Source organism: Ostrea edulis, chromosome 3 (genome assembly GCF_947568905.1).
Source record: "Ostrea edulis chromosome 3, xbOstEdul1.1, whole genome shotgun sequence".
Lineage (NCBI taxonomy): Eukaryota > Metazoa > Mollusca > Bivalvia > Ostreida > Ostreidae > Ostrea > Ostrea edulis.
In genome coordinates this window covers 36,384,560-36,410,115 of record NC_079166.1, presented here as the reverse complement: position 1 = coordinate 36,410,115, position 25,556 = coordinate 36,384,560, and the positions used below count along the sequence as shown (strand labels likewise).

Genomic DNA, 25,556 nt, shown 5'->3' with positions numbered 1-25,556 from the left:
TGCACTCTGACGTCACAGTTCTCACATTTTGTTGCCCGGTTGCTTCACGTAAAAGAATGTGGCCATTGTATTTTGTCTAGCCCTTTGCAGGTTAGCTTCCATTAAGATTAAACATCGGTTCATTCCGTGAGAAGCCCCCGTCAGTGATTGTTTTACACGAAAACACTTTGTTCTAGTATCTGATTTCCATCCTCGATCATCAGTTTTCTTTCTAGTTTTTGACATTCAAAAGTATCAATTCATCATTCATATAAAAAAAAAAAATTCAGGTGTCACTCCGACCTGGTGACAGCAGACGATAATTTTTACTTACGCTGATAAAGAAATCAATGGAGTCTTTGTTCAAATGTTGAGATCATTTTATTTTACACCTGCATAAATCTCATGACTCAGGAAGATACCTGTGCGACTTAAAAGTAAACACTCGGTGTCTAATCTGGAAAGTGAGAGACCTTAGAGACGGTTCCCTGCATTTGACTTATATTTATGACCAGAATTATGATTCACTATTTGTCTTCTGTTCGTCTGTTACGTAATGAGCGAAGGACTAGGACGAATTTGCATTCATTCAGTATTTTCCCACGACTAAACCATTAGCATATGTACAACGCATCGTTTGTATCCGGTATAAAGTTTTATTTTCAGTTATACTTCGCGTATTCCTTTAAGATTTGAATGAACATATTAAATTTCCACGGAAACAAGAGAATGCTGCAAAAAGCGTGACGTTGAAGATCGTGTCCATATGGCGCATATAAGGAAGTGATAGCAAGTTAACTTTTAAACTTGAATGAAAATAGACAAACATAGTAAGGACTTTCTATATGTACATCATACGCAATCAAATGAAGCATGGCTATAATGAAATACGATTCAAATGTTTTCACAATATTGCTGAGCCTTAATTTGTTCTAAATTAAGTTCCACCCCCTACATGTATATCTGCAACAGAAGTACCCGGTTTTTCCTTAAATTTCTTTGACTGTTTCCAAAGTTTAATATTTTTCATAAGAATCCCATGATATTTCGCATCATCTAATTCCTCTTCCTCTGACAAAGAACTCATCAAAGGTATAGAACTCCCTCTTCCATTGAAAGACGACGACAGAGGAAATGTGGGTGTAGATTCAGCATTCAGATCCGGCATAGAGTCTTGAGAACTATTATTATCGATTTCGTCGTCGATCACCAAAGGTTCACTACCATACCTGACCAATGGGTTTTTGAGATTACACATGACATCGTCACATGCTCTTTTCTTTGAATATTTGAGAGTTGGGCGTTTCCTTCCAGAACAACTAAAAGTAGCACTCCTTGCGATTGGATTTCTTGCTCTTGGACTGGTTATGGAAGATATTGCATTGTTTATTGCCAGAAGTTGTTTCATTAGTTTTACATCTTGGCTACGAATGTCTTCCTAAAATCAACAGATAAGAATTCAATATATTTATGAAATACAGAGGAAAAGCAATATTGACAAAATAGTCAGTAGGGCACTGTTATATTGGCAATACCCAGTGATTCATGGACTGGCAGTAGTGTAGAGTTCTCGAAGTTAAAGAACAAAGATAACACGGCTTATTCAAGCAACAACGCAAGCACTTAATGAAAGTAAAACGAAAGTAAAGTATTTGTATTAAATCAAAGTAATACTCACCAGGTCTGATTTTAGCCGTGATAGAGCCTGTGTTATTCGATTCACAGAAGAATCTGAATCCATTCTCGGTATAGAATCAAGGAACTTTCCACTACCGTAATAAGATCTCCTAAATCTGGTTAGAAAGTTTCGATCCCGGAGAAGAGATGTATTTATTTAAACAAGACAGATCACATGCATTTAACGCTATTCGTAACATCCATTTAATCGCGGATATTATGCGGTTTTTATGCCCCTATTCGATCAGTAAAATTTACGTTTACTGAATTTATTAGGAGTTTCCACACGGCTGAGTAAACATACATCTCGGTTCAACTTTATCATTTTTATAAATTATAACACAGGGTTTTCAAGAATGTTTAATGACAAATGAATTATTTTCAACGCAGATTTTATTGTACATATGTCAATCATATCGAAAACTAAATAGGCTTGACCAAACAAAAGCTCTATAATTTATCTTAAGTGCCAAACAACTTTTCCATTTCAGACACATTTTACGTTTCACGCGGAATTCCTCACCTAAGGGACACCTACCGTATATTTAAAGGTGGACAATCGGTGCTTCAAAGTCCGCAGTACCCCCATTTAAATCAGCGGCATGCTAATGGACGTTTAGACATAAAACTTTTCATCTGACGGGATTCTGTGAAACCTTTTAACATTCTGACAAGCCAAGATCACCTGCTTTCTGTAGATTTTGACAGTGATAGGTTCCCATCAATTGATATGAAATTATGTTCATTTAGATAAAAAATAAACGTACTATAAGGAACTGGTATTTACAATACCTCAATGCGATTGTGATAAAACCTGGTTTCTTTTCAGATCTTCAGAGCACTTAAACTTTATGGTAAAGTTGCTCGAGTTCACAACTTACAACTTATTGTAGTAGTACTCAGGATGGACTGATTGTTCAGTGCTGTAAAATTTAATTAAAAACTATATCTTAAAAGACTTTCTGTGTCTTTTCCATCAAACAAATTCATAATATTGCTATTCTGAAATCGGCCATATGGATTGAAATACTTTTACACGAAAATTAACTGTTTATAAAGTGTTGACATTGCAGAACAAAACGCCCTCAATTATACGACATAATGAATCCGAACAAGTGAACAATTCTCCAGGCAGCATACAGCACATTCAAGTAGACACGGACAATACAGATGTACTCAGTAGTTCATCTAATCTGTCGATTTGAACTGCAAAGCCCCGAACTCGAACGACTTCCCCATAGTGTTTAAAGTGCTCCTACACTGCTAACAGACACAAAGTATTCACTATCGCACCCTTAATTGAGTGTTTTGTGAATGTCCGAGGGGTACAGCGCGTTTTGTCTGAATACACGTATTTTTGTATCAATTTGTATAAACACTAAATTTGTTAATTTCCAGATAAGGCGAACACTCGGAGGCAATTTGCTGAAGAAATCAACATAAGATTATATTTATTCGCTATATGTACATGTGTGTGCTTTATTTAGGTTTCTATTTGTACACGTGTACGTACTAGGTACGTTGTTTATGGTTTTCGTAAAATGTTAAATTCATGAATAGAATAGAGGTTGATTATTCCTGCACTCTAAAACTTTTAGAAGTGTGTTTCTAGATCTACCGAATTGCGTCCCACGTAAAACAGTGTGCGCATACTCTTGCATGAATATAAATGCAGTATTCTAAGAGGATGATGATATTCCTTAATTAATAATTCATGATTTAATGGCGAAATACTCTCAGGTACACACTAACAACATTAGCAATTTCATCACTGTGCGCTTGGTTATCTTGTATTAAAAATATTTTTGATCTTTGTGGACACTCCAATATATGGAATGAACAAGCATTTTTTAAATACAAACTGGTTAAAAATTACTGTTGAACGACGTCTTAAAGATCAGTATATACAGAAATGGCAAAGTGATATACGGGAGTCATCTAAGGGTGAAACGTATGGCATTTTCAAAAGTGAATTTGGGTTTGAAAAATACTTTTAATACTTTACCTAAAAATTTCGAACAATATTTATCAAATTTAGAACTTCAAATCACCAACTCCCAATAGAGACTGGAAGATGGTGTGGCACTCCTAAAGACGAAAGAACTTGCCATATCTGTAATACGGGTCAGATAGCTGACGAATATCATTTTATCCTTGAATGTAAGTTTTTGAATGTTATAGAAGAAAGTATCTGTGTAGAAAATATTGTCACAAACCTAACTTTTTCAAATTTTCAGAGTTAATGTCAACTTCAGACCCTAATGTACTTATCAAATTGTGTAGTTTTATATCTAAAATATATGACCAATTCTGTCCTCCTGAACTCATTTTATGTATAAAAAACAACTCCCTGCTTTTTTCACGTGTACCTTGCTTATAATATATTCTATTTGTAAATATTGTATATATTGTACCTCGTGTACCATAATATGGTGTGAGTGAATAAAGGAAACTGAAACTGCGCTAATCTGGCGATGAGTACAATGTTGAAGAAAAAGAAGATCCAATGCCTTCAAAAATATACAATGTAAAGACTAGAAATCCACAGTCATACATAAAGTCATTTCAACCAATTGTCCCTTCTTAATGCAATGTGCATTACATATAGGCTGGAAGAAAATTGCCATTTGATTCGTGTTTGATTAAACCCTAGCGTGTCAAACACAACATCTGCAAAAGGAATAACAAAGCAGTTTTACAGGACGAAGTTATAGAAATTAGTTAGCATTCTCATGCATTAGTTCAGATGGAAAGTCAGAATAGAAGCTCCATTCTTAAGGAAACTGATTTCTGTCGAGATTCCTTAACAGTGGCGACAGAGATATAAATACAATTATTCACAAAAGATGTAATCTTTGTTTTTTCTTCTTTTTTTTTTTCATTCAAGATATTGTTAAAAACAATTTTTATTTTTGAAAAACATTGCCCTCAATGTTTTGTGAGCTACTGGGTTTGCATGCTGTAAAAGTAAGAACGAAGTAAAATGTCGCAGTTACAGATACAGTTCGGCGTTCGACAGATATTAATAAAGGTTGGCTCTTTGAACTTCTCAAGTAGGACAGCAATACGTATTAATGATAAAATTAAAAAAGCATGCGATATTAAACTAGCAAAACATATCACGCGTTTACCAAGTAAGCCTACTAATTTCATACTAACTCATACATGCCCTTTACGCATTAAATAAAATTTAAACACTTACTTTAAAATAAAATTCTGGCGTAAATTATCTAAAAGACGTCATTGTTAAGGGCCGCATTATGTGATTTTTTTGTGGAAAAACTTTTAAGAATAGGCACTAGAATATTAAAGTAAGTGATTGAAATGTGAATTTAAAAGTCGTCAACGTGGAATCAATATATGCTAGTGCAAACATTTTTACCCCACAAAATAAAGGAAGAAAAAGAAAGAAAGAAGGAAGAAATTAAAAAACCCAATGTCAAACCTTTGTGCGATAAAAATAAGAATGATAATTAAACATGCTTGCAGTTATTTAAGGTTTAAAATTATTTTGCCACTCCTAATGTACTGTTGCTAACATAATCTTTTTTCTTTGTTCTAAGGTCGCCAAACGTCCACAGAAGTCCATAATTCATAAACACTAATTGCCTCGTGCACTTTATGACTGCTCATTCAATTTTTGGGTTGTTAAGTTTAACAACAAACAAAGTGGGCAGGAATGAATCACGTGATGTCAGGTAAAGATCTAGAGGCCCGTCAATCAATTTCAAAAACCGAGACAAATCCCAGGTATAAAACCTCTTGACACCTTTGAAACACGGTTAAAACACTGTAAACTGTATCCATATACATACGTTCTTGTTCAAATAGCAAACCATGGAGAAAGATTCTTCTTTAGATAGAATTACCTTATCTCTATCCAAATTAAAGACAGAGCTGGTGAGTATGAAATTAATCTAAATGAAAATATGTCATCGATATATTTCATTTAAAAATGGAATTATTATATATCAAGGGAAAGAAAAATTGCATTGATATTCATATTGAATTATTTTTTGTAGATGGAGATGAGAAGTCAAGATGTTAAACTGATGAAACAGTTGATATCTATTAATACCACTATTGGTTCCATGACAAACGGAAAGCACAGAAATCCTGTACTAAGAAGTGCTAGCGTCAGCTCGCTGAACCGCCGGAGTGTGGACAAACTCAGCAACAGAAGAAGTGCCGAGGTGATGTGCAACCTGAAGAACCCTCTGGTTCGACACAGAAGCGCTCCAATCATGGTCGAAGATAGAAAAGATGACCAGAATTTAGGTTAATGCAATATTAGCATTGTATTAAGTTTAGCTATTCATTCTTAAAATTTCTCAAAAAAGAAATAGATCTCGTGCTGAGTGTGTGTATTAATAAGTTGCATTCCTTTTGATAAATTTGTCCTTATTTTTTTTTTTTTTTTTTTACAGACATTGAAATTTCGGAAGATGCCGGTGCCAGCAGTTTGCCAGAATCAGCAAATGACATTGCATCCCTGTGTAGTTCTGCATCATCACTCGCGTCAGCCAATCAACTGTCTCCATCATACCTCCGGCCACTTCCGGAGGAGGAGGATACAGACGACAGAATGTATTATGGAATCTTAATGAAAAACATCAAACTCTGGAAATACTCTGCGGAATCTATTAATAGTTCAGAAAGCGACAGCTCGTTTGACAGTTAGTGGAGTTTCGGAGTGATTAGCAATTTTAATTTATGTGGTTTTGTGGGAGGGAAGTGAATCATGTGCAATATTGACAACTGTGACCCAACACGTCACTTCTGTTCGTTACTATACTTTCTCCCAAACTCTACCATTCAGTGATTGGAAAGGAAATGTTTCAACCTCATTTTCCTTGATACTTGAATTTGGAGGTACGGATACGCTTATTTTAAGTTGTTTCATTACATTAAGTAATAAGTAGACTTAAGTGTTCAAGTGATTTCTCATGTGCTTATCTTGACTTGTTGTGTCGCGTTACGTAGACATATTTCTCATAGGTTTCTCTTCAATTGTTTCGCCGCGATACGTAGACTTTAAAAGTGCTCAAACGATTTCTTAGAGGTTTATTCAGTGCTATTAAAGTTATTTCTTATAATTTCTTTTGAATTGTCGCGTGTAGACTTGAGTGTTCAAGTTATTTCTCACAGGGTTCTCTTGAATTGTCGCGTTACGAAGACTTAAGTGTTCAAGTTTTTTCTTATAATTTCTTTTGAATTGTCGTGTTACGTAGAGTAGAGGGCTCAAGCGATTTCTTACAAAATTCTCTTGAATTGTCTCGTCGCGTTACGTAGATTTCAGGGCTCAAGCGATTTTTTTCATATGCTTCTCTTGACTTGCCTTATCATATAACTTGGTACGCAAGCTAGATCTCTTTATCAAACAATTTAAAACTAGTGCAGAATTATGATTGATTTGAAATGGTAGTGAAAACAGAGATTTAAATTCTTTTCTTTGATGTTTTTTTCAGTGACGTATGCAGATACCTAACTCGGGTGGAAGAAGTTGGTTGTGATGAATGGCTTTACACGGAGAAACCTGACGTGGGGTGGAAAGAACAGTTTGATGGGGAGAATTACTACTCAGTCTTGAATTAATGTGTGCAATACTCTGAAAAAAATGTTTCTGAAATATACATGTCTGTATACTCTAAGTGAATAAATACATATTCATTTATTCGTGTTTTCGTGAGGAATTTTTTTTATTATGTTTGACACCATATGGACAAGCGTCACAGGGGGGGGGGGGGGGGGGGGGGGGGGGGGGGGTGATTTATAGTAGACTAGAATCTTTATAAAATACTAAAATCTTTTTTATTTTGTAAATATCGTAACAATTTTTGTTAGATAGAATCACACGTTGGTTTCATGAGAAAAACGATAAATTTAATCGCACGGGACAATCTGTAAAGATATCAAGATATTGAATGTAGACTAGAGTACATGTATATGCAATGTCCTTGATGTCTGGGTGATGAAATTATCCAGTCTTTATAATAATACATGTAGAAAAGAAAAGGACATTGTCAGATATGGAAGAAAAAACGCTTCCAATTCACATATAGTTTTTTCGAGCTATTATCCTTTGATTAATCTACTCGTAATTTACCAAGACCAAGGGTTAAGAAACAAACTTCTCATAACTTAAACAGGAAAGAAAGAAAAGATGGAGATCGACCATTTAAGAGGTACATGTAAATCTAGATGGCCGTTAACGACAGGTACATGTAGTCTCAGCACGTGCTGTGGATAGTAATATTACTGGATTTTTCGTGGATAACTTGATCTTTATATACGTACTTCACAGTGGGATAATTTTCTACAGATACTTCCTTGGAATAGTTACCGCCGTCGTACTATTAGATACCATCTCCCGTAAACTGTCCTCAGTACATCTGATAAAAACAATTTGAATGCTCTAATTTTAGACATTTTGTCGTTGATAGGGACTAGTATTTGATGAATATTTGGATATGATACACAGATCTTACATTACTTTATTTTTTTCACCATATATTTGATAAAAACACACTAGCTTTTAAAATCTTGTTTAAATCTTGTTTCGAAATCATATCTGGATGAAGCGCAATGAATTTAAACTGTGAAATACAGAAATACTGAAGTTTTTTATAAAGAATAATTGTCAAATAATATTTGATAAAGATTAAGACTTCAAAAGCATAAGGACATGGTCGAACTTACGTACACGGTTATGCAATTCTATCACTCAAGGTATTAAAATCTAAATACCAAGGAGAAAATGTTTTGGTTTGCATACGATATACAATCCATTTTTCAATCTATAACATCATTGAAATTGTTAATCAGATCGACGCCGACTCGTCCATTAAATAATTCAGTAAATATTTGTAGATTGATTTCTACAAATATTGACTTCTGTTCTGTACACATGGGAAAGGTAAAACTTCATTCAGTAACGCAGATTTGGAAGGGAGCCAATTCTCGAATTTATTTTGTCCTTTCTTATTTCATTTTTCTTATTTCAAACGTCGTTACTTGTTTGTGATTTCGCTGTAAAGATAAAAAAGATAAAAGATTTGTTGATAAAGGTGCATGTGTGAAAAAATCCTGCAGTTATTCATCGCAGACGAACCTACTATGACTTTGGAAATTAGAGACCCTCTAATCTAACCAAAACGAAAATATGTAAATATACAAATTAAAAAAAAAGCGGGAAAAAAAAAAATTCCAACCACGCAGTAATACTAAAATATCATACATTGAACATGTATATTAAACCTTATATCATTTTACGATCACTATATACTGTATTAATGTGCATTTGCAAAAAAGCATCCGAATTAATCGAATGAATTTACATAAAGTGTTTTTTTTTTTTTGCACACATTTAATGAAATATATTAATAATATATTATATGAAACTAGGATAGTTTTGGCAAGTAGAGTTAGCAAAGAGTATGGCAGGCAAATTATGAATAAAAGAAGAATACTATTTGACATGGATCGAAATGAATACATGTATACCTGTACTTGTAGATATACATGTGCAATATCGTTCATTTCAATTGAAAATATTTTCCTATGATATAGAGAACAGTATATTTCTCAACAGTAAAAAAAAAAAAAAAAACAAAAACAAAACATTATAAGACAAATCATCAGCCTGCAATCACATTGATGATAATGGAAGAATAAATCTTTAACAGTATGAATCTTCAAACTTCAAACGAGAGTTTGTCACCTTTTGTAAATTCGTGTTCATTATGTAAACCACACACTACACTATAAAAGTTCATTTCGCCCCATGTTTAACATAGAGTAATATTTACATTTCCAATTTCCAATTTCACTTTTGAAAATACACTGGGGTATGAACTTGCAGTGCATCACGTCGACATACTTTTCATAAAGTACTATCGCGTTTCATGAAGTATGCGCAGCGTGAAGCGTTGCAGCTCTAACTCATATATTTCAAAATTTGAAATTCATTTTTTAATTATCACTTGCATACACTATAATGCCTAATTACTTTTTTGTGCATAGCATTTAAGGTTTCCCCTTTACCTATACAATTGAGTGCATACTGGCGCATGCTCATTCATTATACGCATGAAGTCGTATTAAATTGACCGTCAAATATTAAAGTATTAATATTTCTGATAATCAGATTAGATAAACAGTCTTAGATGTATTACTGACAGAATTGACGCTTGTTAATTTTTGTAAATTTTGACAATTAAAGTCAAATCTATCGTTATATAAATCGTGCAATGCCCAATTTCACACAATTATTTCGGAGACATAGAATGGCAAGCACGCGTTTTTTGACATTATTGAGAAGACGCTTTGTGTTAATTGATTTATCAAATCAACAATTAAAGTGATTAATCAAGTTCTGTTCGATTCATTTTGATTGTAGCATTAAAGGCATGTAACACTTCCAATGTTAAGATGTGCATATGACATTTAATACTCATAAATATCGGTAAGATAGCATCGTCTGTCATACTCTGCTCAATAATAAGTCTATATAATTCAATCAGCTTATTACGTATTAATTGAAATTCTGTCTTCAGTAGATTAATCAGATTTTCTGTAACATGGCATTCTGTCGCAAACATATATCTTAGACAATTAGTGTTGTTTAATAACCTGATATTGCCTCAATGGTTTGATTTGTCGCCTTTTATCTAATAAAGAATTCATGTCTAGATACATAACCTTCAACATTTAGAATATTTTTCTTTAAGAGATAAAATCTTCGTTTTAGAGTGTTCCTTGGGAATGCTGACCATTTGTTTTGCAATCGTGAAATCTACAATCAACATGCACATTTAAATGTAACACAGGAATAACAATGTCCCTTTAATGTTTTGTTCGCTGTGAAGTAACATTTGAAAATAAAATTAGGTAAATATGTTTATGTTCACGAATGTTACAAATACATGTTATGCATAACAATTGTGATGATGAAATTGTGAGACTGCAATGCCATTTCATCCTTACTTTTATTAATTATCTCCCTTTATGATTATGTTTAAAACATTAGTGCTTGACGAATAAAATTTTTCAGTTTTCCATGCGGTTTTTACACGTTTCGTAGCTCTATAACAATTCACATATCACCTCAGAATAAAACGTTTTTCAATGTGATGGTGAAATGAGCACGCCTCAATGTAATCTGAATTGTAATGTAATACACACAAGGTTGATATTGAAAAAGTCGATTGTACGTAAGTGAATTAGTGTATCGACATGCTTTACATGGCGTTCAACAAAACTCGAAATGAGCATTAAATAAATTTACAATGTTAAAAAAACCCAGTCCTACATGTATATAATACAATGCATATGATCTTACAAAACATAACATTTTGTAGAGGGATGGGCTGTCTACAACTATGAAATATATTGTATATATGTATACAAATGTTTTCCAAATTGTGGTGGAAAGTCAGAGGAGAAGTATAAAAATTCTAAAACTGATGAAAATGTCGAGGCATTACACACAAATAGATTTTCTGTAAACTTCATTTCATGTACAACTACTATCTATATTTAATTTATGACTTATTCAAATTTCTGAATTACGAAAAATACATATATACATTTCAAATGATTGTTTATTGTTTTACGTCCCTTCGAGAAATTTTTTAATCATAAGTGCAACAGATTTAGACCTTTGCATGACGCCCAGGGCCCTAGCGGTGATGGTTCTTTCTTGAGACAAAGCCTCGGACGTAACAAGAAGTCTCGGTTATAAGTTTCACCTGATAGACTTGCCACTCTCACCTACAGTTGTATTCATGCCGAACGTTTGATTGAGGATGGTTCAAAATTTATTTCTGACACGGCCAATGAAGGAGCGGGGCTCGAACCCGCTACCTTCCTATCAGAAAGCCAAATCAACTAATTACTGAACCACTGCGATGGGTCAGTCCTAAGGATATGACATAAGAAATGTATCCTATATACATATTATGTTCCACAGAGTATGGTGTATGTATTCTAATTATCATCGTCGCAAACCACGGGTTATTGTTTCATTCTATTTCACAAACGTTTGTGAAATAGAATGAAACAATAACCCGTGGTTTGCGACGATGTCTAATCACATGCTGTAAAACCCCCCACATCAAATAGGTTTTGCATGTATCGAGACAAAATAAAACTGCATGCCGTCACGTTGACTGTGTAAAAGAGTAACAATCTGAAACATGCCAACACCCTGAACTGTAAACAGGGCCTAGACTTTTCTGTTCACATAGACTTAGTATTTGTGCTATTGATTTTTTTCTTATTTCTACACATGGGAATAGCAAATGTTCATTCATAAAATCAACATTTGCGTCAAGGCGATTGCCAATCCTTTGGAAATACTTCTTTGAAATTGAATGTAAAACACTAAGATGATAACTTTGTGAACTTGATTAAAAATCAAACATGGAATGTTTTCATTTCGTATTTCGAAATAATACTAATTTATGTTATTTTCTTTTTAAGAAATGAACTCACAACCCCCCCCCCCCAATTCTTTTGCTCATACGACTCGGTATTCTCCACATGATAAGCCTGATAGAGAGGTCTTACTCTGCACCTGTACGTATTTTTCATACAAACATTTCAAACAGCTTAGTTTAAATGTACAGTTTACATAATTTCGTATTCACATTTTTATTACCTACCTACCTATCCTCTTCGTGCACGGTGGCACATAAGGCTGGTACCAGACCCCCCCCCCCCCCCATTTGTTTCTATCCATATCCATCTTTGTGCTAGTGGTAGTGGTAGGCATGTACATGTAATACTTGGATACTGCAAATGCCACAGGGGCTGGATATGCGTCTAGTATAGGGGGAGTCGAAAACTTTGCTTCTGCCACTGGCTAGCCTACTTGTAGGTGAAAGGAAAGCCGAGTGCGTCAGTCTTTCTTGCCAGTACAAAGCCTCTACCAGTCCAAGACTTTTAGAGTGCCTCCAAGCGGCAGCATACAGTAAACTAGGATCTAGCATCCTAGGCTAAACTGTAAAGGATCTCGGAGTAGCAAGGACCCTAGAGGTGCAGTGTGTAGGCCCACCGGCGTGTGGATATGCCCTAGCACTCACCAACCTTGCCCCAGCTATGGGTAAAATAGCCCCACTGCCTTGTGGGTGGCTTGGGAAAGTCAAAGGCTCTGGAAGCAAATCCAGACAGAAAATCCAGGTAGATAGAGCTCGAAAGTAGTAGGAACTGCAATCGTCTATGGGAAGGACAACCCTGAAAGAAAACCCGGCCCAACAGTGCGGAGGTTTGGCGTGGTGTTAACTGCTCCACCCTGTAAAAAAGCTCTTGTTACGGAAACTGAAAACCAGAACCAAACTCAATATCAGGACAATAATGGTGATCTCCCATCTGAAAACCAGATTGGACAAATGACTGCTCACAGCACGACAAGACCATCATTATTGCATCCAAAGCAATCTTGTTACATTGGGGCATGGGACATTTTTATTATTTTATTGTTATTCCACAATATCTTATTCAGAAATAATGATCTGGTTTTATGACTTCTTAGAACAGCCAGCTTTGACAGCAAAGTCCATGTCAAAAAAAAAAAAAAAAAAAAAAAAAAAAAAAATTAAGTGGGAGGACGTCCCGGACGTCGCCCTTCTTTGTTCATGTGATCTGATTTAAGTAATTGCACGTGAAAAATAAATGCATTCAAAATGACAGAAAACCTTCTTTCTTTTCATTTATAGATTAGCAGACGACATGAATATCTGCACAGGTGCAGACTAGGGCATTTAACATTTTACGAGATTTGTTTAGATTATTATACAGGTTTTGAATTTTTTTTATTCGGATTGGCAGAGACCGATAAATCACACATATTATCATTGAAAAGAGATGTTGATAGTGCACGTTTTAACTCGGTGAATGAACTATATAAAAGATGACGTAACTGGGATCGGAAATTATTCATTCAATCTTATATAACCACTACATGTTTTTATAAAGCATACAAAAGAATAAAATAAGGTATATTCAGATCTAGTTGATGAGGAAATTAAAGAGATTTAGAGACATACATGTATGTAAATGTTGAGAATATTTGGACGCAGACAGATATAATGGATAGACAGCAGATCAATTCAACTCAAAAGCTCAAATCCATGTACGGTAATTATATTATTCACACCATACATAATTCATGATATAAGAAGTATTACGTAAATCACTCGGAGAACTGATCATGCCATTCTTTAAACACCCCTTTTCCCTTAAAAATTTCATTACCATTACTGGCATTAGATCTCACAATTTTCTTGTTTCGGCCTCAAACAGTTTTGCAGTATACAATGTGCATCAAAGAACTTTGTTGGTTTCACTATCCTTTATTTTGCAGTATGTGAAATTACAAAATCTCCAATATAAACAGAAATAATAATAATAAAAAAAAAAAAAAAAAAATGGAGAAACAACAACAACCCACAAACATCGGAAGAAGTACAAGTATCTGAGGCATTAAGTGACATTTCTCCTAAATAGGGCTTCTGAGAAGTTTTACAATTCTCTCTCACAAACACTATTCTCATATAATTCCAATGTTATTTATTACAATTGTTTTGATTGGACAAAAATAAAGCTGAACAAGAGTTTAAACATCAATAAATCCGAAAACGCAATGTATTCGTACACGCCTGAAAACAAATAACATAATTTTTAATAGAGTGAATGAATTGTAATTATAAGAATCAAACATTCTTTTTGAAGAATTTATCGATGTGTAAACTCCGGACATTTTACTCACAAACTTAAAATAAAAGTGCTTTGCACTTTTATTTAGTTTGTGAGTAAAATGTCCGGAGTTTACACATCGATAAATTCTTCAAAAAGAATGTTTAATCCTATAAGATATTCGTATCAAGCATTGATATGTTTTCTGGTGTGACTGTTGAAACGAGCGAAGACTCTTAACATCTATCCGCTGATTTATATAACGCAGTCAATGTAATAGTGCTCTGGGACTTCATATTAGTAGCGATGTATTTTTCTTTCTTTTATAGCAAGCAATTATCAACAACAACAAAACGTTCGAAAGAATGAGAAATCTTGTCTGGAGTTTAAAAACGTTTGTGATACTTTCCAAACAATATCTTCGTTTTATACACGGGGTTGTCAATGAAGTATACCGCAGTGACGGCAACATTTTCCAAGAGCACTTTGGATAATCCTCGTCATTTTTATTTCAACCAATGAAGAGCAAATCACGTGACTCAAATGTGGTATCATTGGAGCGAGCTTCGCTAGGTATCAATATCCAGTTCACATGCTTGTTTGTATTTACATGTACACCAGCTGCAATTGCTTTTCTTTCGTTATTTTTAGCATAATATTCCGATTTTCTAATTGGGAAAAATACATTTCACTGCATTTCGCTTTTTATTTTTTGTCTTGTATACTTCATATCATGTTTCTTTTGAATTGATACATTTTCAACATTGCCAAAAATTCTAATGTTTCTAAATCTCATTTTAAATGGCCTATAGGCAATTTCTGTCTCCATACCATTCGTCTTGACAATGGGTAATAATGTCGAACAATATCGTGCCGGTATTTGAGTTTTCTACATAGAATGAAAGGTGAAGATAACGAACAGTGATCAATCTCATAACTCCTACAAGCAATACAAAATATATAGTTGGGCAAACACGGACCCCTGGACACACCAGAGGTGGGGTCAGGTGCCTAGGAGGAGTGAGCATCCCCTGTTGACCGGTCACACCCGCCGTGAGTCCTACATCCTGATCAGGTAAACGGAGTTATTCGTAGTCAAAATCAGTGTGCCAAGAACGGCCTAATAATCGGTATGAAACACGTCCGATAGCATTTGACCCAATGATCCAGTTATCAATTTTTCAGTTATCAGTTTTTATTGGTGGAAGAGAGAACCCAGATACAATGTACCTAGGAAGAGACCACCGACCTTCCGACTTATTGGCGCGAGCGGGATTCGAACCCGCGCCGACAGAGCTGAGAGGCCGTGTGATTTTGAGCTCGATGCTCTAACCACTCGGCCACGATGATAGGTTGTATTGACGAACTAGATCGTTATAACGACCATAGAATTTGTGAAATGCTGACTTCAATCGAGACTGTTGAAAACCCTGTACTATCAACTTCTTTGTCAGTAGCTTGCCTCGATTTAAAAACTGACCATACGCAGAACAAGCTCTTGCGTATCGAATCAGTTGAGAGATATGAACACCATATGCAGGTGCTAATGAAATATTGTTACATAAATATGGGAAGATGACGATGGAGAAGCTGAAATCATCCCGTTTGTCATAAAGTTGAGTTGTCAGTTTGCCATTAATGTCTACTTTCAATAAAATATCTAAGAATGTCATAGTATAATGGTAAGACTTGACACAAGCTTACAAACAATCGGTTACTTAATTAACTAAAATGCTCTGTCACAAGGGATATATTTTAATCTCAGATGTATATATGAGACCACAACTTGAATATGCTGTACAATGTATAATATTTACAATGATTTAGTTCTCATACAGTGTATACGTATATCTAAAACATGTTGTACCTGATATTAGAAGCACAATTTCTGGATAGTACTCTCGAAATTCTTCAAATTCTTGATTACCAAAATGCAGGTTGGATTCATTCAACAGATTTGTTAAAAATTCCTGATACTGTCAGAGATTGGAATCAATCTAATTAAAATTAAATCCTTTCATCCGCTCACGTATATCGCTACAGACTTGTGTAGCGATATACGTGAGCGGATCAAACGATCTAATTTTAATTAGATTGAAATTGGAATATTCTAAGTGGTAATACAAGGGGAATAACTTCTATTAAAACTTTTTTTTAAAAATGTCTGCTAAACAATGTTGTAAAGCCACCAAAATACTTTTTGTATGGGAAAATATATTTGAATATAATTCTATCAAGGTTGAGACAGACCTTTGCTTTAAACATTGATTTATTTCGTTGTAAAGTGATTGGACAATCCAAATTGTTTGTGTGGACTACCAGTATTAAAAGATGCTTACCATTTTTTGTATGAGAAAATACACAACAGCAAGATATTGTTTAATGAACAAACTACTACCAGTCAAGGATATATGCATTATAGATGTGCATCTAATGCTATGGGAGAATGACTCTCGATCTGATGTACAAACTTTAGAACTTTTCAAGGTAATTCAATCTTTTCTAAATGAATGTGGTTGTTTTTCTAAAAAGAAAAAGAAGATAACCATGTACTTTTTGTATAGAGATTTTAGAATATGATGTTCATTTTAAAAAGTAAAGTATAGTATATAATGATACTACGTCAATGCACTGTAAGTTAAAATCTTATTCAAGTGGTTTAACCAGATAATTTTGATATTTTTTTCAAACCTCCACGTAGCTTAATTGTTTAAAGAAATTTTGATTTTATATATTAATGTCCAATTCCAAATTGTACTTCATCGGCAATAAAAATAAGTTGAAGCCATACATTTACACAGTTATGTACATTCAATGATTATATGGGGGTTTAACTTCGGTGGTGGATCCAAGTATAATGAAGTTGTTAGATATTTGTAAAGGGAGTATGCAAACGGATCCAACATCTGACTTTAATTGAATTGATGTGATATGTAGTTTTATGCTGTTGTGTTAATATCTCATTCAAAATGTGTTTTGTAAGGCACGGATTTAGAAATCTGTTGGAACACGTACTTTGTGTATTGCCATTAGTTTTAGTATGATATTTGGTTGACGGAAGCTTGTCTTTCGGATTAAAGCGGATAATGTAGAAAAATAAAAGATTTACAATGTAAATACTGTACAATCAACTATCTGAATGTAAGATGTTTGGAAATCAACGGGTACGCAATATTGTAGTAAAATGGCGATTCGGAATTATAATGATGTGAGTTATTCATAGTTCTGATCAAGTATTTTGAATATGAAAGGTGAAGATAACGAACAGTGATCAATCTCTTAACTGGTATAAGCAATACAAAATAGAAAGTTTGGCAAACACGGACCTCAGGATATATCAGAGGTGGGATCAGGTGCCTAGGAACAGTAAGCATCCCCTCTCGACTGGTCACACCCGTCATGAGCCCTATATCTTGATCAGGTAAACAGAGTTATCCGTAGTCAAAACCAGTATGCCAAGAACGTTCTAACATCATTCTTTTCTTGCTATCATTATATGTCATAAAATATTTCACAAATATGAGTCTTATATTGCTAACGGTTTGCCACTGCGACTCTACCCACTTTCATCTTTCAATCAGATATAGGAAAACTGTTTAGGATCCTTGCGTAACAGTCAATATCTAATGTTAGTCAAACTGCCTTGATGTTTCAGAACAATTGAATGGACCAATGTGATCATAACAATTGACGACGTCCTTTCCCCTCTTCGATATGTAAAACTTATACGGTACCAATTTTGATGCACCAGATGCGCATTTCGACAAATAATGTCTCTTCAGTGATGCTCAACCGAAATGTTTGAAATCCGAAAAAACAAAGGCGTTTTAGAACTATTATAGCCAAAAACAGTGTGCCAAAAAAAAAGTGGAGTCAACTTTGTCTAAGGATAAGAGCTATGCATGAAGGAGATAATCCTTAATTTTGAAATGAATTTCTAAATTTTATAACAGCAATTAAATATACATCCGTATGTAATGCATGTTTTTCTTGTGAGTAGATGTTGTTTATTGGCATTTATAGGGTTAGGATTTTACAAACTCCTACATTCCAACCTAACCAGTGGATATGGGGTAATTAATATGTAAAACAATATGTATACACCAAGCACTCAGAAATACAGAAAGAAGAAAAGAGGGTAGAACAGGACGAAAAAAAGTGTTACAATACTCTGGCTATACAAAAGTAGGCCAAGGTGTAAAGGTATAGGACAGTCATATAATGACAGTCTTTGCATGTAATTTACTAAATTGTGTACTTGACAATATTCATACATATCGCATTATGAATTCATGAAATTTTATTTTTGTATTCTAAGTTGCTCGTATAACTTCCATTTTTAAAACAAACATTTCAACATAGTTGTTTCATATTGCTAATTTCAGTTCTATATTGTATACATTTGACAAAGTCAGCTTAAAGCTATTTAACGCAAGTGTTTTTTTCTAACATCTACAGCAATATATATAATATTTAAGGTGGTAACTAATAATTTTACTAATTTCATTCTCAGCACATCCAAGAATATATATATATATATATATATATATATATATATATATATTTTTACAAATTACAACATCAAAAGAAAACATGATACTGATCCATCAATATACGTTCCTTATAAATACTTGACTACTTCACTTTCATACAATAGATGTTCAAAACTTTCTCTTTGTTGGCTACAGAATGTACATAAATCTGTATCCGACTCGTGAATAATTTTTAAGAATGTGTTAGTAGTCAATATTCTATGGTTAACACGATATTGAAACCATTATATTTTTCTTTCTTTAACTAATAAAAATACATTAGTATTAATATTTTTCCATTCATCTTGTAAAATTAAAACCTTTCATTTGTAATGCATGTTTAAAATGCATCGTTACACGGTATGCTACAGACTAAGAACGACAACTGTATTTTGTCCCCTTAGCATTATGAATTATTGCTCAAATAGAAGCGACACGAACTATCAGGAATATCTAATGATAGTTCTTTTAAAATACTCAAGGAAGTTAGCTCCAGAGCTTTTAAGCATAACTGCACAGGATGCTATGTACAACTAAGCATTTACTGCTTCAATACTGATCCCATTGGTGCAAACATACTACACATCTCTTACTAAACCCTACCCAGTTGATTTTTTTGGAGTCAATTCAAATTTTGAAACGGATTGTATTTTGTGGCGGAAGGATTGATTAATCAAAACGTTTTAAATCTACATATTGCAGTTTCTGTTTCATCCAATTTATCTTCTATTTTCATACTCCAATACGTGTATTTCAGTTCCATAATTTATGAGTATAGTTGAGACTTGGAACTAGTTTAAATGTTGTAATTCATTAATTTGGTTGATGTATTTTTTTCAAACAGAAAACCGATTTTTGTAAGACTTTAAATCAATTTACTCAAAACTTTGTGTAAAAATTCATTATTTTCACCAATGATAAAAAAAGATCTATAACCCCCACCTTTTAAGTTCCATTTTATTAATTTTTAAAAAGACAATATCTTGAAAATTATGTGAAATTTTCGAACTTGACATTACTCCTAATATGTCCTTTTAAACTCTCAAATTTGATACCATGAATTTTTTCGTATATCAAGTGCAAAAAGGTCATTATGCATTTCCATTACTAGTTTTATCTTAGTTTTAGAAGACATGATTATATATCTGTGTTGACACTAACAGACAAATCAAGTTTAATTGAATAAATCTTGAATAAATTCTATGTGAAAAAAGATCATGTTTAGAATACTGTAGCTCAATAACAAACATTGCGACCCCATTTTTTCGTTTTAATTTCCTAATTCTCCTTCAATGTAGAAATCAAAAATACACTTTCTAAAAAAGTGACATGACTCCAAATCTCAGTTGCGAACCCCTTTAAAGAAGATTTAAGGTAACTCCATACTCGCAGTTTTATCTTGTACAAGTTTAAATAGTGTATTTATTTCCATTAATTAGAGTTAAAACTAACAAATTATCAAATAAAATACATAGGTCATCACACTTTTTAAAATGAAAGTCATACATAAACAGAATCATATATCACCGTCAGAAAATTGCTATTTTCCGTAAACAACGTAATAAAATTTTCATAAAAGCTGGTTATGACGATATAGTATCATTCATAACAATTTCATGAAACTATATCTTCACAAAAATATACAAAATGTCTGTAAAAAATAAAGGAAATCTATCGCATAATAGACTTGATTAAGAAATCTATAGAAACAGAGTTATTGCCCTTGGATTCAATATTTTGAAGCGTATCATTGATTATTCATCTATAACTTAGATTTTTGAAATAGTTTATTTTCAACAAGATTTTTTTTACAATAACTATCGAAAAATACTCCAACAAAATTTATGTTCTTATCATGCACAAATCTAAATAAATCTTTTTATTTTGATTTCGCAAAATCTGACGACATCACAGGAAGGTAGAATTACTTTAAAAAAAAAAATAACTCTGGAAATGTAATTCAAATTCTTCGATATTTTTCAAATTATTTTTTGTTGATCAAAGTAAATCTACATTTGCAATTCAAAGCAAGTAATGGAAATAAAAGGAGCACATCTTTGAAAGCGATATAAATGTGCTACTTTCAGATGTGCTGAATAATTTCTTTAAAGTGTATGATAATGTTTTTAATGAAATTGCATACATCTAAACTTTGAATAACAAACGTACTGTGCCACAGGATATGCCAGAAGTGTGGATTTTAAAAAACATTCTAAAGAAGTTTTAGTAAATTCAAAATCGCAAAACTTTTCTCAATTCAACATCAAATCGTATGATTTTTCAACACTTTTCACGACCATTCCTCACGGTAAATTAAAGACTAGACATTTTGACATCATAGACAGGTCAGCTAACAATATAAATTTATTTTTTGTAAAAAAAAAAGTTCCGACAACCCTTAACGTGAAAGTTCGTAACATCCGTTATTATGTTTGCCATCAACTTCAATCTTGATGTAAAATATACCATTCTTAACTTAAAGGCTATTTTGTACAGAAATGATCATTTGTATATTTGGAATTGCAACAACCGCCAATATTTGTATACACACTTCAAATTTGTTTTATCTCTACCATGAGAAAAAATCATGTCCATCAAAAAGGTTTACATTATCCAAATGCGAAGTTAACATTTAAATATATTTCATGTGAATATTTATGTACTTGATGGAGGTCGCAGATATTATGTGCATACTTGTAATATTCTCTTGTCTATCGAATTAATGTATTTTTCATGCTTTTTTATTTGCAACGTTGCTATTAACGAAAATCAAATCTCCCTTTGATCCGCCCACCGGCATCGCCAAACAGAGACGCTTTTCAGAACCCCTCTGCTGGTAATTCCTTTGCCCTACTTTATAACCTGTACTAATAAAAAAAAAAAGATTGCATTCACTTCTTAAGGGAGGAGACTCATTTAAAAGCCATGATAGTCAGTTTCGGTTAGGCAAGTCTATGTCTACAAACTTCACAGAGATATGTCGTAAATTGTACACAATACAAACATGCTGGTAGTAAATCAACGGTAAAGCACTTTAAGACATAGACTATGTACTTGTTCATCTTTTTACCATGAAACATTTTATTTCAATTGTAGTATCATTAATATTGCATTTTCAAACTCGTAACAGGCAATACCCTATTGTAAAAATAAGCTTTCACATGTGTGACAGTTGAAACAGAGGTTTCATCTGCAGAGGGATCATGGCTCTTACTGATTTCTGATTTTGTGAAATATGAACACACATATTTACACTTCCTAGTTTACAGAGCTATTCATTTTAAAAGGTTACAACACAGATGGCACGCGATAAAGTTGTCTGTAGGGCAGGTGCATATCTTCGTTAAGCAATGCAGAAGATGACATTGGTGAATGTATTTCTCTGGGTTTTCATATTTGGACTTCATCATGCGGAATATGTTTCAGAGTTAAAGAGAGCCTGCATATTCGGAAATGTGAAGTGTATTTGTTGGCATCAGTACCCTGCTGTCCATGTCAACTGTTCTGGAAGAAATGTAAAATGGATTCCAGGATTTAACGATAGTGTAGTTTGGCTGGATTTAAGTCATAACAAAATAGAACAAATTCATCCACAGGCACTACCCAAACATTTGAAATATTTTGATCTTTCTTGGAATAATATGAAGAATGTGAGGAAAAAGTATTTCAGTTCTGTACCAGAGCTCAACTTTCTTGACTTATCGTATTGCAATATAAAGGATGTTGAGGAAGGAGCATTTGGTGATTTGGATAATTTGCAACACTTAAACATTTCCTTCAACAGAAATTTAGGATTTGCGTCACTGCCAAACCTGACCTTTCATTTAAGCAAAACGAGGATAAGTTCATTGCATCTGAATGGGATCACATGTATGACAGGAACAGGTACAACCTTAAGACTTCATCATTTAAGAAATATAAGAGGCGCAAATATTACAGAACTTTCGCTAGACAGCAATAGACTGGAATTATTTGAACCTGGAGTAATCGGATGGTTACCAAAAACGTTAGAGGTATTTTCAGTGGCTAGCAATAAATTAACAACAGGTGTATATCTGTTAGAATTTGCATCGATGACGAATTTAAGAATTTTTAACGCAAGTTTACAGCTTCATCCACCGAAATACCCGTCGTCTGTGTTCGATAGATGTCAAGATAAAGTGGAAAGACAAATTTATGATGGTTCTAATGATTCAATCAGAGAAATGTTAGGAAACTACTACAATAATGATTATTTTCTTAACTTTAACTGGACGATTCCTTTACCCCCAAATCTTGAAACATATGATGCTCATTCTAGTAGATTATACTTTCATGTTCCAGACTTTTCTGTGCATGCTCCAAATCTTCGACACGTGTACCTTCAAAACAATTTCATAATGTCATGGGCGGGGTATATACAAATGAAAAACTGCAATATATTAACCTTGGATCTTTCAAACAACTTCTGCTCTCAGATGTCACCACAAAGTATTCAAGACTGTAAGCATGTAAGATATTTGAATATTTCTCACAATGACTTAGGACGAGACTTGGAAAAAGACACCGAAGGCAAGCTGTTTAAAAATCTTGGGAAACTTGAGGTTTTGGATTTGTCATTCAACAAAATTTCCTCTTTACCAAGGCTTCTTCTGAGAAATTCGAAAAGGATTAAGTACATTAACGTTAGTAACAACAGATTATCTGACTGGGAAGTTGGTGTGAGTGATATGTTTAACTTAGCATTGATTGATTTATCTCAAAACAAAATAACAACGCTTAATGAGAACGCTCGCGCTAGCATTGAAAGAGGTTTCAAACACTCCAATTTATCCATTGATTTGTCTAACAATGCACTAGCTTGCTCATGTGAGAATCATGAATTCCTCACATGGATGAAATATTACAAACAACATTTTATCGATATCGAGAATTATACATGCTTTCCTCAAAACGATAGATTTCATTTTAACACATTAGAAACATCTCTAATCCTATTGTCAAAAGTTTGCAAATCTTATTTTGGGTGGTATATAGGAACTGCAATTACGCTGACGGTATTTTGCAGCGTCCTCACAGGAATATTGCTTGTCAAGAATAAATGGAAAATCCGCTATATTATCTACAAAACAAAACAGAAATTTAAATCTGGAAACGGACCCAACATAGATGGGTCAACAAACTTGAACTACGAACATGATGTATTTCTGTCCTACAGTGGTTGTACATTGATGTTTGTACTGAATGAGGTCATTCCTCGTCTGGAAGAAAACAGGAATATGAAGCTTATCATCAGAGACCGGGACTATTTGCCAGGGTTTCCAAAAACGGATAGTATAATGCATAGTCTAGAAGAGAGTCGAAAAACTGTTTGCATTGTGTCCAAAAAGTACTTAGAATCAAGGTGGCGCGATTATGAGCTGAACATGGCAAAGGTAGAAGGTATTATCGACCGCGGCCGCTTAGATTTTGTCATCCTTATTTTGCTACCGGAAGTGTACAGCAACAGTTATCCTAGAAAAATTATGGACCTGGTGAAGAAAAATTGTTACATTGAATATCCGGAAGAATCATGTGCTTATGATGATTTCTGGGAGAAATTGGTTGATATGATTGAGAGCTAATGATGTAGTTTAGACGTCTGTTAGATGAAAGTGAAATAATCGATCTTGCGTTAGCTTGATATATTTAACAGAAAAACACGTTTAAGAAATAGTATAGATGAAATATGATTTTGAATTAATCGATATTATTGTATACTTTATATGATATATAAAAGATATTGAAGTGTATGTTTTATTGAAGTGGAAAATGTTGACAAATTATTAAACGGAATGATTTAAGAATAGGCAAGACACTGATCACGTAATAATTGTGACTGTATTTGCTTTACCAGGAATGGTATCATAGCGTACTAAACTACGTTACATCTTGTAGTAGGCTGTGACGTTAGAGCTGTTTGTAAATTAGGATATCACAGTAAAATGCTCTCAAAACCGAAGATATGCGAAAATTGACTATATCTTTTTCTCTCGAGAATTTTTCCACCAATTCTTCCTTCCCTTTTGGAAAGATATTCAGAAAAACATATTTGTTTTGTTCATTAGAATTGTTAAACATTGATAAGAAATGGGTACCATTTAAGGATATATTGTTATAAATGACAGTTTTAGTAGTGTGTTGTTAGTATTATGAATGATTAAATTTTCATTTTTGTGTTTGTGTTTCATTTTTCTTGAGTTATGTTGAGGAAAGTGTAACGATATTTTGAGAGTAGGTGAGTAATTACACAGTAAATGTCACCGTAGTTTAATATTGAGGTAAACTTGAGTAATTCATGTTTTCATGACTTATTTCGTCCATAAAATTAGTTCATATGAATGTGGTTGAAATTTATTTACACATTTTATGATATAAATCAAATGAATTTGTCTGTAGCAATAGTGAATACGAGGTTCAAGTAGTAAATTGTCACATATCATTGATGATAGTTTTGACTAGACAATAAAATCTGAAAAGACACTGAAAATCATTGAAAAGGTATTCATTCCATATAGCTTTTGTGAATTTCAGACTGAAATGAATTTCGGAGAAAGTTAAACAGGACTGTGATGTAATGATCATCAATTTACACTGGTTTTATAGAAAGGTAATTTTTAATAACCACAACTCCTTTTTATGAGAAAACCCCTC

General features: G+C 33.5%; 3 protein-coding genes and 1 long non-coding RNA gene across 5 annotated transcripts; 3 read left to right on the top strand and 1 right to left on the bottom strand.

Annotated features, from left to right (window-relative positions):
• Nucleotides 1–337: 337 nt before the first annotated feature.
• Nucleotides 338–3,328, bottom strand: LOC125676998 (uncharacterized). The gene is made up of 2 exons (XM_048914906.2): nt 1,658–3,328; nt 338–1,417 (listed from the first exon to the last, which is right to left on the bottom strand). Exons 1-2 carry the CDS (start codon nt 1,718–1,720, stop codon nt 917–919), a joined length of 564 nt encoding a protein of 187 aa, XP_048770863.1. The 5' UTR covers nt 1,721–3,328; the 3' UTR covers nt 338–916.
• A 1,998-nt stretch (nt 3,329–5,326) lies between these two features.
• LOC125676997 (uncharacterized) lies at nt 5,327–7,330 on the top strand. Of its 2 annotated transcripts, XR_008801982.1 has the most exons (4): nt 5,327–5,556; nt 5,679–5,934; nt 6,084–6,528; nt 7,125–7,330. XR_008801982.1 is itself a non-coding variant. In XM_056160572.1 (3 exons), the coding sequence occupies exons 1-3, from the start codon at nt 5,494–5,496 to the stop codon at nt 6,335–6,337; spliced, it is 573 nt and encodes a 190-aa protein (XP_056016547.1). In that variant the 5' UTR covers nt 5,327–5,493; the 3' UTR covers nt 6,338–7,330. The 2 variants fall into 2 exon arrangements, 1 of the variants encoding a protein (XP_056016547.1); XM_056160572.1 differs by having other exon boundaries at nt 6,084–7,330.
• Nucleotides 7,331–13,680: 6,350 nt separating this feature from the next.
• LOC130053403 (uncharacterized) lies at nt 13,681–16,695 on the top strand. Its single transcript, XR_008801981.1, has 2 exons — nt 13,681–13,789; nt 14,682–16,695. It is a non-coding gene; the product is annotated as an uncharacterized LOC130053403 (long non-coding RNA).
• A 5,339-nt stretch (nt 16,696–22,034) lies between these two features.
• Nucleotides 22,035–25,081, top strand: LOC130046571 (toll-like receptor 4). Its single transcript, XM_056160571.1, has one exon. The coding sequence runs from the start codon at nt 22,235–22,237 to the stop codon at nt 24,485–24,487; it is 2,253 nt and encodes a 750-aa protein (XP_056016546.1). The 5' UTR covers nt 22,035–22,234; the 3' UTR covers nt 24,488–25,081.
• The last annotated feature ends 475 nt before the right edge of the window (nt 25,082–25,556 follow it).